This window comes from Hypanus sabinus, chromosome 29, assembly GCF_030144855.1.
Source record: "Hypanus sabinus isolate sHypSab1 chromosome 29, sHypSab1.hap1, whole genome shotgun sequence".
Classification (NCBI taxonomy): domain Eukaryota; kingdom Metazoa; phylum Chordata; class Chondrichthyes; order Myliobatiformes; family Dasyatidae; genus Hypanus; species Hypanus sabinus.
Window position 1 is genome coordinate 22,211,450 of NC_082734.1, and position 15,067 is coordinate 22,226,516.

The following is a 15,067-nucleotide window of genomic DNA, read 5'->3' on the forward strand; positions in this document are numbered from 1 at the left end:
CCAGACAAAGAGCAATCCAACCAAGTCTTCAATGGTGGATCTGGTGGAAGATGATGACACATCACAACGGCAGTGTAGGGTCCCCAGACATCTTGCACTCCACACCACTGTTCCCTGACCCTAATCTGTCAAGGAGCATGGAGTGGCTGCAAATGCATCATCCTCCCCATGTTAAACAATGTCACATACAGATAAGGGGAAAATATATCGATATCAGACCAGCTTCTATAACCACCCAAGTTCCACCCTTAGAAAAAACATCACACTCGACTGGGTGGGGACTGAATGTTGTGAAGTAAACAGCATCAATTTACCCAGTGAGCAAAACCCAGTAACTGACGGCAACTTCTTCCATTAACACCGGTGTCATTTCTGAAGAACAGTGAACGAGTGGGGAACAGTTGCATATAAATTCTGAGCAAAGATTCAGCCTTGTTCACCTTCAGCAGAGTTCATAGAGCAATACAGCACTGATACAGGCCCTTCGGCCCACTGAGTCCATGTCGACCATGGTGTCCACCCAGTTCACCGAGTCTGACCAACCATGACAGGCCAGAATGGAGGTGATTGGATGATGTTGTTATTAAGTGCAGCCTTTCTGGTGTCTTCTACAAATGTAATTGATGTTAAAGTTCCCACAACCCATTCGTGTCATGTTCTTCCATCCAGTCCACTTTCACGGTGCGTTGCTTCAGGCCAGCCAACAGTATCGCCAAAGTTGCCTACCATTCGCTTTTCTTCCAGGAGGAGTTTGAAAGCCCGCACGACCAAACTCAAGAGCAGCTTCTTCCCCACTGCCGTCAGACTCCTGAACCAGCCACCTCTCTCACATCCCTTCCCTTTGCTGCCACATTCTCCAACCCCCAATACTGGTTCTTCTGCCACTGAGCAACACACACTGAAGGAACTTTGCAAATCAGGCAGTATCTATGGAGGAGAATTAACAGACGACGCTTTGGGCCAAAACCCTCCATCATTACTGAAACATTGACTGTTAACTCTTATCCTTAGATGTTGCCTGACCTGCTGAGGTCCTCCAGCATTTTATATGCATTGCTCAAGGCTTCTGGCATCTACAGAATTCTTTGTGTTGGTGACAATGGGAACCACATGGGGAGGGAAGGGGCCAGTTCTACCCAGGCTAAACCCCACAAACAGCTCTCAAGCACTCCATGATATACTCACTCGCTTCGACCAGCGGCTTCCACTTGCGTGACCACGCCGCGATCTGCTGGGCATATTGCTTCTCGATCTTTGCCCGTTCTTGGAAACACAGGATGATGTCATTGCAGACTTTATAGCCATCGTCAACCTGCTTCGTTGTGCTTCTATAATTGTCTGGCTGCGAAGGGAGGACATCAAAGCATTAGATCAGAGATAGGAGCAAAAACAGGCCATTCAGCCCATCACATCTGCTCCGCCATACTAACATGACTGATATTTCTTTCCCACCAATTCCATTCTCCCACCATCTTCCCGTAATCCTTCTCCTCCTTACAAATCAAGAACCAATCAATCTCTGCACCCAATGACTCAGCCTCTACCACATTTCTAAGGCAACAAACTCCAGATTTCATTGCCTGAATTTCTTCAGTCAGAGGTGAGGACAACGAACTTCACCCTTGAAATGAAGAAATTCCTCTTCGTCTCTGCTCTAAAGACACAGCCTTTTATTCTGAGGCTATGCCTTCGGATCTGAGACTCTCCCACTGACGGAACTAATCAACCACACTGTTCAAGAAAGTGACTCCTGACTGGATCGTCTCAATGGGGTTTATACTCCAGTGTGGTTAAGGAACCAAAAACTGTTCCAAAGGGGGCTGGATGGTGAGGTAACCTCAAATGGACTATACGGGGGGTTCAGACTGTTGACTTCATCTGGATAGGTTGGTCAAAGCAAAAGTATCCAGGTCAGATATCAAAGGTCTACCGTGCTTTGTGTAGGAACCATGTATCTATTTTCTGTATCGTATTTTGTGGTGTGTTTATTATGGTAATCGGTCCTGTAGGTTGGGGCTTGGTAGATGCAAGTGGGTCTAGTTACATATTCACCTTGGGGTTAGTTAGGGGTTGTGCATGGAGAATGATATTTTTGTTGATACGTCAATTAGTTATGCTAATTATTTTACGAACTAGATGGCTGTTCAAACACTAATATTGCTATTAGACTGCAACCTAGACCATTATATCACTAATTTAGTTTTGTTAGTTTTTTCCTGCTACCAGATGGTTCTGGTTTTGTGATAAAGAATTGACTGTACCTTTCTCAATTTGGAAACAACGTCAAGTACCTTGGCTTAGTCTCTCAGTGGTTTTGGTTTATTTTCAAGTGATTGCTACAGTTTGGTTTAGATATGTAGATCGGTCCACTATCATTGTTTTTTTTTAAAGTGTGTACACGGCCCAAATAGAGCCAGTGAAATCCTACACACACACACACACGTACGCACGCATGCACACACATGCACTAGTTACCTACCCTCAGTTGCCGGTATTCCTGCAATGATGCACCCATCGCAGGCAAAGCCCTACCCGCCACTGAGCACATCTACAAGCAGCACTGCCACAAGAAAGTAGCATCCATCATCAGGGGCCCCCACCACCACCACCCAGGCCATGCTCTCTTCTCACTACTACGATCGGGAAGAAGGTGCAGGAGCCTTGGGTCCCACAACACCAGGCCTAGGAACATTATGGCCCTCAGGGTCCAGAACCCAACATCGATAAGTTCTGAACTGATTCCACCTACACTACAACTCACGTTCTCAGTTATGTTTCTTTTTACTTGCACACTTTGTCATCTCTTCCACGTTGGTAGTTTGTCAGTCTTTGTTTATGTTTAGCGTTTTTCCAGAAATCCTATTGCATTTCTTTAATTTTCTTTAAATGCCTGAATTTCAAGGTAGAATATGCCTTTATTTTAGGTTTTCATTATCTGCAGTTGTGTTTTTTTAAATTTTACTTAACTGTAACATTCTGACTGATTACATCTCCCAGTCATTCACACACTCATGGACACGTACCACGTCCCTTTCAGATAAAGATCACAAGGCTGGCTGAGCAACAAGAGAACGTCTTTTATTTGTTGCGTCAGTGCCTATAAATGGTACAGTTCTATATAAGTCTGAGAATATTATCTTTAGTTGTAGTTGCCTCTTATAGGAAGAATGTAGAAGCTTTAGAGAGGGTGCAGAGGAGATTTACCAGGACACGCCTCGGACTAGAGAGGTTATCTTATGAGAAAAGGCTGAGCAAGCTGGGACTTTTCTCTATGGAATGAGAGGTGGCTTGATGGAGATGTACAAGATCATGAGAGCCATGGAGAGAGTTGACAGCCAAAGACTTTTTCCCCCAGAGTGGCAAAGGCCAATACCGGAGGACATCTGTTTAAGGCGAGTGAAAGAAAGTATCAGGAGATGGGCTTTTTTTGTACAGAGAGTGGTGTGCACTGGAACCTACAGCCTGGACCAGTGGTGGAAGCTGATTCGTTAGGGACATTTAACAACTCTTGGATATCACATAATGATTGAGGAATGGAGAACTACATGGGAGGGAAGGGTTAGATTGATCATGCAGAAGGCCAGCACAATATTGCGGTGTTCTGCGTTCTATGTATTTTTCAGCTCCTTGATGAAACAACACATTACTCACCGTGACGGCAGTTAAGTTTTGCATGCTATGTCACCCAGCCTGTTAAGTTGGTCTGTGACCACTTACCATCCAGAAGCTGTTTCTGGTTGCTTCAGGCCCCGGCGCATCGCAGTACTTCAGAGACATGGTGCCCGCTCGCTTCTCTCGCTCCTTCCCACGCTCCCCTTGCTTCAAGTTTCTCCCCGCAAGTCGGGCTGCAAAGGAGAGGCAGGGAGAGGTTACACAGTTTATCGGTCAGTCGTGGAGGGAGCGTGAATGTTCACGTTCACCGCTGCAGAGCGTGGGTCACGTAGCAGCCCTGCTCCTCTTCGTTCTGCTCAGCCCCCAGTGGGCACTGGCTGTGAGAGAGTGAGAGAGAGATAGAGAGTGCTCAGGACCGCAGGAGAAGGCTAGAGCTATAGGCAGAGGGGGTGGGGTTGGGGCTGCAGCATATGGGATGTGGGTTGGTTTGGGGTGAAGCCAGAGTGGGTGGGGCTGGTACACACTGAGAGGGGAGGGTCAGGGCTGGCGCACGTGGGGTGGGTCACAGCACTGTATAGTAAATTTTACAACCTCTATCTGCGATGATAAACCTGATTCCGATCCCCACCGCCAGACCCAGCACGCAGTGGGCAGCTTCCCAGAGGAGCTGGAACGACTCAGCAGCATTGCATTGACTGCGAGGCCACAATGGCCACTCCCCGGCTCCAGGACCGATGCCAGGCCGAGACACAGCTCCTGGGTTTCCTTCAGGATCCCAGCTAGACCTCTCCACGGATCCAGGGAACGCCCCCACCAAGGCAGCACTGCCGATTCTTTCGTATGGCCCAGCAAGGCCTCTGTTACACCAACACTCCCCACCACAGGAATAGCAACTCTCCACCCGTTATATAGACCCTTCCTGTAATCACAACCCTCCACCCTATTAACAAGTTGTATCAACCCCTACCCCCGCCATTATATTAACAAGCCCCTCATTATATCAACATTCCCTTTGTTATAACACTCCCCCACCTGTCCCCATTATATTGACCTCACTGTTATATTAACCCTCTGCTCCCATTACCCATACATCAACCCCTCTCATTATATTATTCCTCATCCTTGTTATATCTATACCCATTATATCAATTCTCCTGTCATATGAACTCCCCTCTCATTATATCAACCCCCCTTCATTATATCAACCCTGTCCCCCTGGGTGGCCCCGTCACCTTCTCAAGGACAGCAAGGGATGAGCTCTTGTCAGTTACGGCCACATCTGAAGCAAGTGTTCTAGCAGCTGGCCTGTGAGCATGTGTGGAAATCAGATCACACAGCCCTGGCACAGGCTGCCTGTGCTAAACATGTCCTAGCAATTTAATATGGGTGTGTTTCAGAGGATTCCCAATTCTCACCACATGAATAATTGGTTCCACTTCTTGCCCTACGGCAGAGTGAAATTCCCCCCCCCGGAAACCTCTGTCTCTGTCGGTCTCACCCTGAAGTGTGGATAATTCTGGGAATGAACTAAATACAGCCATCCTGTCTGGTTGCTTTGCAGCCTCCAATGCACAAGAATGCAGGGGTTGCAGACAGCTGTACCAGTTCCAACTCTCCCCAATAGTGAGTACATCTACAAGGAGCAATGCCTCAGGAAGGTTCCCCACCACTCAGGCCATGGCCTCTTCTCATTGCTGCTACCAACCAGGAGGCACAGGACCTGAAGGCTCACACTTTAACAACAGCTTCTTCCCCCACTCCCAGCACATTCTTGGACCCACCTGAAAGGCCCTAATGCTCCCTTGAACTACAGTGGTTTCTCAATCTCAGTCTTGCATTAGTCTTGCTATTTTGCACACAATTTATGCTGAATTTATGTTAATTTGTGTTAATTTATGCAACAAACACAAAATTGCTGGAGGAACTCAGCAGGCCGGGCAGCATCCATGGAAAAAAAGTACAGTTGACAGTTTGGGCCAAAACATCAACTGTTTACTCTTTTCATAGATGTTGCCTGACCTGCAGGATTCCTACACCATTGCTTTGGATCTCCAGCACCTGCAGATTTTTGTGTGTTTTGATTCTGTGTATGTGTGCCCATGATAACAAACAAACACACTGGCTTTTCATAAATCAAAGTATTGAGTACAGGAGTTGGGATGTTATGACATTGGTGAGGCTAAATTTGGAGTACCACGTGCAATTCTGGTCACCTACCCACTGCAAAGAAATCAATAAGACTGAATGAGTACAGAGAAAATTTATTTATTGAGAGACATTGCGGAGAAGGTCCCTCTGGCCCTTCGAGTGCGCCATCCAGCAATCCCTCAGTTTAACCCTAGCCTAATCACGGGACAACTTACAATGACCAAATAACCCACCAACCAGTACATCTTTGGACTATGGGAGCAAACCCACGCGATCATGGAGAGAACATACAAATTCCATACAGTGGTGGGAATCATACACAGGTCGCTGGTACTGTAAAGCATCGTGCTAACCACTACGCTACCGTACCATGGGGACTCAAGGATGCGAGTTATAGGGAAAGGTTGAATAGGTTAGGACTTTAATTCCCTGGAGCGTAGAAGAATGAGGGGAGATTTGATAGAGGTATACAAAATTATGAGGGATATAGATAGGGTAAATGCAAGCAGGCTTTTTCCACTGAGGTTGGGTGAGACTAGAACTAGAGGTTAAGGGTGAAAGCTGAAATATTTAAGAGGAACCCGAAGGGGAACTTCTTCACTCAGAGGGCGGTAAGAGTGTGGAATGAGCTGCCAGTGGAAATGTTGGATGTGAGATCAATTGTAACATTTAAGAGAAGGTTGGACAAGTAAGTGGATGGCAGGGGTATACAGGGCTATGGTCTAGGTGTGAGTTGATGGGACTGGGCAGATAAATAGTTTGGCACAAACTAGATGGGCCGAATGACCTGCTTCTGTGCTGTAATGCTGTGACTATACTCAGTGGCCACTTTATTAGGTACGCCTGTACACTTGCTCATTAATGCAGATATTTAACCAGCCAACTCAGTCTCCAGAGTCTACAGGGAACAGTGCAAAAAACAAAAAAATAAAATCCCATGAGTGGCAGTTCCGTGGGTGAAAGTGCTTTGTTAATAAGTGAGGTCGAAGGAGAATGGCCAGACTGATTCAAGCTGACAGGAAGGCGACAATAACTCAAATAACCACATGTTGCAATAGTGGTGTGCAGAAGAGCATTCTGAACACACAACACGTTGAGGTGGATGGGCTACAGCAGTGGAGGATCACAAATGTACACTCAGCAGCCACTTTATTAGGTGCCAGAGGTACTGTTAAATAGATCACGGCTGCTTGTGACTAGGTAGCAGACAGGGTGGTCTATTTATCCAAAAGCAAATAGGCTTGATCAGAGGTTTATGGAGGCAATAAAAGTGTTAGATGCTGTGCCTTTTGATGGTTAATTATAGATCAACAGAGTAGGGAGAACCTGGAAATGCTCTTTTAAACAAAGACGTTGAGTCGTTCATCTCTGGCAATGAGCTTGGATATTCACCGTCAGCTGCAGCATTTCCATCGCGCAGTGTGCAGGTTCAATGGCCAGCTGAACTGGTGTGCAGAGACAGCAGAGGACATGGTGTGGGAGATGGGGCCAGGGAAAGGGGGAAGAGCACAGAGAGCCCACACGTTGAAACACCAATCCTACCCTGTAACTTCTAGAACATACAACATAGAACAGTACAGCAAATACAGGAGAAGGATAACTGAAAAACCTACTCTAAGATCAATCTAACCATTCCCTCCTATATAGCCCTCCATTATTCTATCATCCATGTACTTATCTGAGAGCCCCTCTACCACCACCCCTGGCAGGGTGTCCCATGCCCTATTCTGTTCTCTGTATAAAATACTTACCATTACTTTTCTTCAGTAACCTTAAAATGATCCCCTCTTGCATTACCCATTGCCATCCTGTCTGTCCACTCCATCTATGCCTCTTATCATCTTGTACACTTCTATCAAGTCGCCTCTCATCTTCTTTCACTCCAGAGAGAAAAGCCCCAACTCACTCAACCTGTCCTCACAAGACACGCCCTCCAATCCAGACAGCGTCCTGATAAATCTCCTCTGCACTCTCTCTAAAGCTTCCACCTCCTTCCTAGAATGAGGTGACCAGAACGGAACACAAAACTCCAAGTGTGGACTATGAAAGAGTTCTTTTGGTAATACATCGTTCATTTGCAAGACATCGTCAGGTCATGTAGTGGTACGGACTGCTGGCGAGGCTACACTTGAAGTACTGTGTTCAGTTTGGCTTGCCCGCTACAGGAAAGATATTATTTAAACTGGAAAGAGTGCGTAAAAGATCTACAAGGACTCCGCCGGACTCGGGGGACTAAGTTATATTGGACAGGCTAGGACTTTATTCCTTAGAGTGCAGGAGACTGAGAGGTGATCTTATTAGGGGTATATAAAATCATGAGGGTGAATGTACTCAGTTTTGTTCCCCAGGGTTGGGAATAAAGAACTAAAAGCCATAGGTTTAAGGTGAGAAGGGAGAGATTTAATAGAAACTTGAGGGGCAACTTAGTTTTTTTTATATATATAGTATAGTGTATGTGTGGAACAGGCTGCCAGAGGAAGTGGTTCAATCAGATAGATTAAAAATATTTAAAGATACAGAGACAGGAAAGGTCTAGAAGATAAAGTTGGACTGTCCCAGGTCAGAATGGCCCGGAATCAGATGTCCGTGCGAGCAGGCAATGCGATTTTGATCCAGGAGTTAGAGGCATGGAGTATATGGTCCCATCATCGGCTTTGTCCAAGGGTCAACACCAAAGATCAAAACCCAAAGGTCAATCGGAAGTCTGGACTTCAAAACCTGACGGGGCCAAGGTGAGATGTCCATGCGAGCACGTGGCATGATTTCGAGCCCAGAGTTCGAGGCCTAGAGTTTGGGCTCCCATCAGCGGCTAGTCCAGGGGTCAACAGCAAAGATCAAAGCCCGAAGGTCAATCAGAGACTGGAGGCTGAAGCCTGGAGGCCCAGAGGCCTGTCCTGTGGTTGGAGAACTGTCCATGTGTGTGGGTGATCGGGGGGGGGTGGGGGGGATAAATGGGGGGGGGGCTCGTTTTGCTGTTGTTTTGTTGCTTGTCGTGCTCTGTGTTGTTCTGCTTGGTGTGTGTGTGTGTGTGTGTGTGTGTGTGTGTGTGTGTGTGTGTGTGTGTGTGTGTGTGTGTGTGTGTGTGTGTGTGTGTGTGTGTGTGTGTGTGTGTGTGTGTGTGTGTGTGTGTGTGTGTGTGTGTGTGTGAGAGAGAGAGAGAGAGAGAGCGAGCGAGACACACACACACAGGCACCACTTGCACCATATCCACAACTCATCAACGTGTCTCACCATGTTTCAAGGCATCTACGATAAATAAATGAATCTGAATACTGAACTCTGAATAGAGTTGTATCCTTAAATAGAATTGTATCCTCAAAGTGGCTAAAATTGGAGACATACCTTGGGGAGGAGTTAAAAAAATAGACCTTAAAAATAAATCATTCTGAGCCACCAGCCATTTGAGGATAGATAAATGAAAACACACAGATCACTAATGGGTAGCCAAGTCATGGTTAATGTAACACAGCAGCTGTTTCAGAAAGCCACACCCAGTGACATCAGGTGTCAGCCACTTGGAAGTTCTGGTTGGAAACAGATAGATGAACTGTGCAGGTTGGCTCTTGTTATCAGGAGCAGCTATTCCTGAGGGGAGTGGGGGGGGGGGGTATTACAGGCTCCTAAATTTATCCTGGGTGGACTGTGTCACTGCCTCGCTCTGAGTGCTGGCCGTATTTTGGGAGGACACAGCCAGTTACTGGAATTGAGTTTCATGTTTGCATTTCAGAACCCTTGGCGTTTTGCCAAAGTAACCATTTCAGGAGAGTGAGGGGCCAGCCTCATGTGTTCTCTTCAAGCCCAGTGTTTTCAGGGCCCCAGCACTGGAGGGCTCCCACCAAACTGGCCAGCATCAAGGTCTGTTCCTTAAGACTCCTCCCCAGTCCCAGAGTCTGTGCTCTGCAACTATCGAAGTGTGTGTGTGTGTGTGTGTGTGTGTATGTGTGTGTGTGTGTGTGTGTGTGTGTGTGTGTGTGTGTGTGTGTGTGTGTGTGTGTGTGTGTGTGTGTGTGTGTGTGTGCGCGCCCCCACCTGCCCTCACAACGTGCTTCCCTGCATCAAGTCCAACAGGGACTGTAAGGTTTGGTCAGGTTGGCTCAAAGACCAACACTGCCAAGTTGAGCGTGCCTTGCACTCTTGTATCATCGAGTCATGGAATAATCCAACAAGCAGCAAAGAGTGAAGTCGAACTTGAAGGTAGAATACAGGGTCAATGGCCAGATTTTTAACAGCGTGGAGGAACAGAGGGACTGTAGAGTCCATGTCCATGGACCTCTCAAAGTTGCCACACAAGTCGATACGTTGGTTAATAAGGCGTATGGTATTTGGGTCTTCACCTGTCAGGAGATTGAGTTCAAGAGCTATGAGGTAATGTTGTAACTCTATAAAACTCTGGTTAGGTCACACTTGGAGTATTGTGTTCTGTAATGGTCACCTCACCTCATTATAGGAAGGATGTGGAAGCTTGAGCAGGTTTACCAGGATGTTGCCTGGATTGGAGAGCATGTCTTATGAAGACAGGCTGACCGAGATAGGGCTTTTCTCTTTAGAGCAAAGGAGGATGAGAGGTGATTTGATAAAGGTGAACAAGATGATCAGAGGCATTGATTGCGTGGATAGCCAGAGACTTCGACCCAGCGAAGAAATGGCTAATATGAGGGGACATCATTTTAAGGAGATTAGAATAAAGTATTGGGAGGTCGTCAGAGCCAAGTTTTTCTTTGCAGAGTGGTGGAACACATCCAGGGGTGGTGATAGAGGCAGATACATTAGGGATATTTAAGAGACTTTTAGATAGGTGCATGGATGATAGAAAAGAGAGGGGCAATGTGGGATGGAAGAGTTAGATCAGGAGTTCCCATCTTTTTTTTAATGCCATGGAGGCTTACCATTAACCAAGGGATCCGAGATCAATCTTAGAGTAGGATAAAAGGCTGGCAAAAACATCGTGGGCCAAAGAGCCTGTACTATGCAGTAGTATTCTATGTTTTAAGTGTAAATACAGCGCAGAATCAGGCCCTTCAGCCCAAATAATTCATGTTAACCAAGGTGCCCATCTGACCTTGACCCACTTCTCTATGCTTGGCCCAAATCCCACTCTCCTTGGGGTTCCCAGTCTTTTTTATGCCATGGATCTTTGCCATTAATTGAGGAGACCATGGACCCCACGTCAGGCCACTGCTCTATCCAATCACTGTGGCTCCAGATTTCCACCAATTTGCAGTTTATCTGAGTTCCTTGGATCCCATGCTGAGATGTGAACTTGGGTCCAAGTCTGTACATCTCCTTGCCCCAGGTCCAATGAATGAAGTTGATTGTGACGTGGACACGTGTGGAGTCAGCTGCCTGCCCCCTTCAACCCCTCCCCAAGCCTGCAAATGGCTTGGAACCCAACCACCGAGCTACCGGCCCGCCCCGCTGAATGTGGTTTCAATTAGGCTCTGCTGTATCCAAGAGGAGAGTGGCGCTGATTAAAAGCAGATGCCTGTGGCCACAGTAACATCTCCCCAGCCAAATCAGACAAAGCAAGGTTTCAAATTACAGCTGTTCGCATTGCCAACAAAATAAAATCTTCTTTTTTATGTCCTTGTACAGGGGCTGTTTTAGGAGATAATGAGACAAGTACAAAGCATTAGTCTCTTTCCCTAGTCTTCATAGCACCTGGTTGGTTGAGATTCTGCTTCTATTTTTTGTTCTTCTGTCTTGTCCTCTGGCCCTCCCTCAGACCTCCCGTATCCACTGCTGGCCCAGAAATGTTCCAGTCTTAACCACTCCTCGCATGGTGGTCAAACCTTCAAAGCCAAGACAGTAAACAATCGTTTGTGACTGGACCTAAATCGAAGAGGTGGCTTACACCAGCCAAGTGCCCACTCACCAACTGTCTGCCTGTCTTCCTGTCTGTCCCTGTCTAAACTCTCTGCATCTGTCTTCCCCCCCCCCCTTTTCTTTCTACCTCGCTGTCTCTTTCTTACTCATTTTCTGTCTTTCTTTGCCTTTCATTCTCTCTCCCTCCTCATCAAGCGTTTAGTCAATTTCAACATTCCTTCTATAACTTGGTTTATCTTATTCTTGCAAATTATCGTAATTTTTAATGTATTGCTGCCGCAAAACAAATCTCATGGCATATGATAGTGATATTAAACCCAATTCTCAAATATGAGATGTTTTAGGACATTTTTCTTCAGCAAAGGTGCTATATAAATGCATTAACCAGTTGTTGGCCTTTCCATGTGTTAGTCGGTCTTTGTGAGAACAGTGCAAAATTACTCCAGCTTCAGTGACGTGGGTTCAATCCTGACCTCTGCCTGTGTGAAAGGTGCATGTTCTCCCTTTGTCAGAGCCTTCTCTCACGGGTGTTCTAGTTTGCTCCCAGCATCTCAAAAAGCATAGGTTACTGTAACTTGCCTGTGTTGTGTGGGTGAGCAGTATACCTGAGGAGAATTGATGGGAGGGTGTGCAAGAATAGGTGGCTGATGGTCAGCGTGTACCTCAGAATCAGGTTACTATCCCTGACATACATCGTGACAGCATTACATTGCAATACATTAAAAGTACCATAAATTACAATAATAAAGAATGCAAAAGATGAATAGTGAAGTGTTGCCCACAGGTTCATTACTGTTCAAAAATCATAGATATATAATTTCATATTTCTTATTTTAATTTCTAGTGCATTTATGTATCGCACTGTACTGCCGCCACAAAACATCAAATTTCACAACACACGTCCGTGACAAAACATCTGATTTTGAATAATCATGTATAAAATTAAAGTTTATAAAATTATATACAAATTAAAATGTTATGCATGTATTAAAATTATATGTAATTTTAAAAAAATAAAATTTAAATAATCAAATTGAATTAAATTTAAAATTAATTAAGTAGTGCAGAAAGAGAGCAGAAGTACTGAGGTAGTGTTCATAGTGAGGAAGACTGCGACCTCACCAGCTCTCTGACTCTAACACTTCCGGAACCCCATCCCTACCCATTATCTACAAGGAGAGGTTGGACAAATTTGGACCGCTTTCTCTGGAGTGTTGGAGGCTGAGAGGAGACCAGATAGAAGCACAGAAGGTTATGAAAGGCAATGGAGAGGGTAGATTGATTCTTTCTCCAACATCAAACACTAGAAGTCACAGGTTTACGGTGAGAGATTTATGAGCAAGTTTTTTTTCTTTTTTTTTAATAAACACAGAGTGGTAGATGCCAAGATTTTTTTTTAAAAAACACACACAGGGAGTGTAAGGTGCCTGGGATGTGCTGCTAGAGGAGGTGCTGGAAGCAGATAGGATAGCTATGTTTCAGAGGCATTTAGAACATGCTGGGAAAGGAGAAATGTCAACAATGTACTGACAGATGGGAACATGAGAGTTCTACAGATGCTGGAAATCTTGAGCACCATATGCAAAAACACTGGAAACTCAGCAGGTCAGGCCGCATCTATGGAGTGAACATTGACTGTTTATTCCCCTCCATAGATGTGGCCTGTCCTGACGAATTTTTCCGGCATTTGGTGGGTGTTGTTACAAGCAGATGGGAATAGTTTTGATTGGTGTCACGTCCAGCACAGGTATTAAGGGCCGAATGGCCTGGTCCTCTGTCCTCTGATATTGTGTTCTAATATCACCACCTCCTCCTCTTGTAACTTTGTCTCCTATCACATTAGGGACTTACTTTTCCCTTGTGTCATCTTGCCTTTTAAAAGCTCAAAGTTTAAAGTAAATTTATTATCAGGGTACATATATATTACCATAGATATCTTGAGAGTCACTTTCTTCCAGGCATTAGGAAATGCAACAGAATTTGAAAAACTATACATGAACAAAGACAAATAAACAACTTTGGGAGGTAGAGTGAAGATTTGTCTCTACCAAAGAAGGTGTAAAGTGCTCCTTCCCTCCACTCGCCTGCATGTCACCCTTGGATAAGGTGTAGCACCTGCTTAGCCCCCTGAATCAGGGTCATATAAAGCCATGGGAGCAGGTGGTGGGCAGTCTGGTGCATATCACAAGACCTGCTTACGTGACCACTGACACCAGGCAGACAGTCTCGGAAGAGTATTGATAATAGCTGGGGGTCATCTGTCTTGTAAAGACACTGCCCAAAAGGAAGCAATGGCAAACCACTTCTGTAGAAAATAATTTGCCAAGAACCATCACAGTCATGGAAAGACCATGATCATCACATCATATGGCACAGAATATAAGGAACAAAAATGATAATCAGTCAATGTGCAAAAGAAGACAATCATGCAAATAAACAAAATACTGAGAAGCTGAGTTGTGGAATCCCATGACTGAGAGTCTGTAGGTTGTGGAATCAGTTCAGTGTTGAGGTAGGTGAAGTTATCCAAAATGGTTCAGCAGGCTCATGTTGAAGGTTATTAACTCTTCCTCAACATGGTGGTGTGGGACCCGAGCCTTCCTGACGGCAGCAGAGAGAAGAGGGCATGGCCTTGGTGGTGGGGAGCCTTGAACATGGATGCTGCTTTACTGTGACAGTGCTCCTTGTAGATATGCTCAATGATGGAGGGGGGGGGGCTTTGCTGTCCCTTTTCACCCCCCCCCCAAATCTCCATCTGTACCTCACCTGCCTCCAGCTCATCCTGGCTCTAACCTGCCGCAGACTGAACTGCAGAAACCATGGACCCACCTGTCTCCATTCAGCCCGGCTGTGTCCCTGCCCTGGGAGTGGGGCAACAGGATGTGGAGCATACATTTGTAGATCATCATCCCTCAGGTGTAAAGTCCAAGCCCCATGTAGGATAGAATATAGAACAGAGGGCAGTACAACATGGGAACCACCACAATGAACCAACTAAACAACAAAATAAATGTCTAACTAAACTAATCCCTTCTGCACCCATATCCCTCTATTCACTGCATATTTTGGGTCTCTCTAAGAGCCTCTTAAATACCTCTATCATATTTGTCTCTGCCACAATGCCTGGCAGTGTATTCCAGGCACCCACCACTGTCTGTGTGAAAATCCTTGTCCTACACCACTCTTGTGAACTCTCCCTCTCTCACTTTAAGTGTATGTCCTTGAGTATTGGACATTTCAACCCTGGGAAAAAGATACTGGCTGCCTATTCCTCCCAATCGTATCAAATTCTGTCAGGATACGAGGGTGTGTCAACTCTCTCCTTCACCCACCAGCAGACATCTGAGACTGAGGTTATAAGTCCATTCGGCCCATCAAGTCTGATCCACCAATCCATCATGGCTATTTATATAAGCCTCAACCCCATCCTTCCACCTTCTTCCCGTAACCCTTGGCACCCTTACTAATTAAGAACCTACCAATC

General features: G+C 45.8%; 1 protein-coding gene across 2 annotated transcripts in view; it reads right to left on the reverse strand.

The window, feature by feature from the left end:
- The window catches only part of si:ch211-51c14.1 (protein kinase C and casein kinase substrate in neurons protein 3), a 73,113-nt gene that overhangs the window by 28,710 nt on the left and 29,336 nt on the right, over positions 1-15,067 (reverse strand). For both annotated transcript variants that reach the window (XM_059953946.1, XM_059953945.1), the window contains exons 2-3: positions 3,718-3,845; positions 1,186-1,342 (exon numbers count right to left, since the gene is read on the reverse strand). In XM_059953946.1, the coding sequence (XP_059809929.1) occupies positions 1,186-1,342; positions 3,718-3,777 (217 nt within the window). In that variant the 5' untranslated portion in view covers positions 3,778-3,845. The remainder of the gene's footprint in view (positions 1-1,185; positions 1,343-3,717; positions 3,846-15,067) is intronic.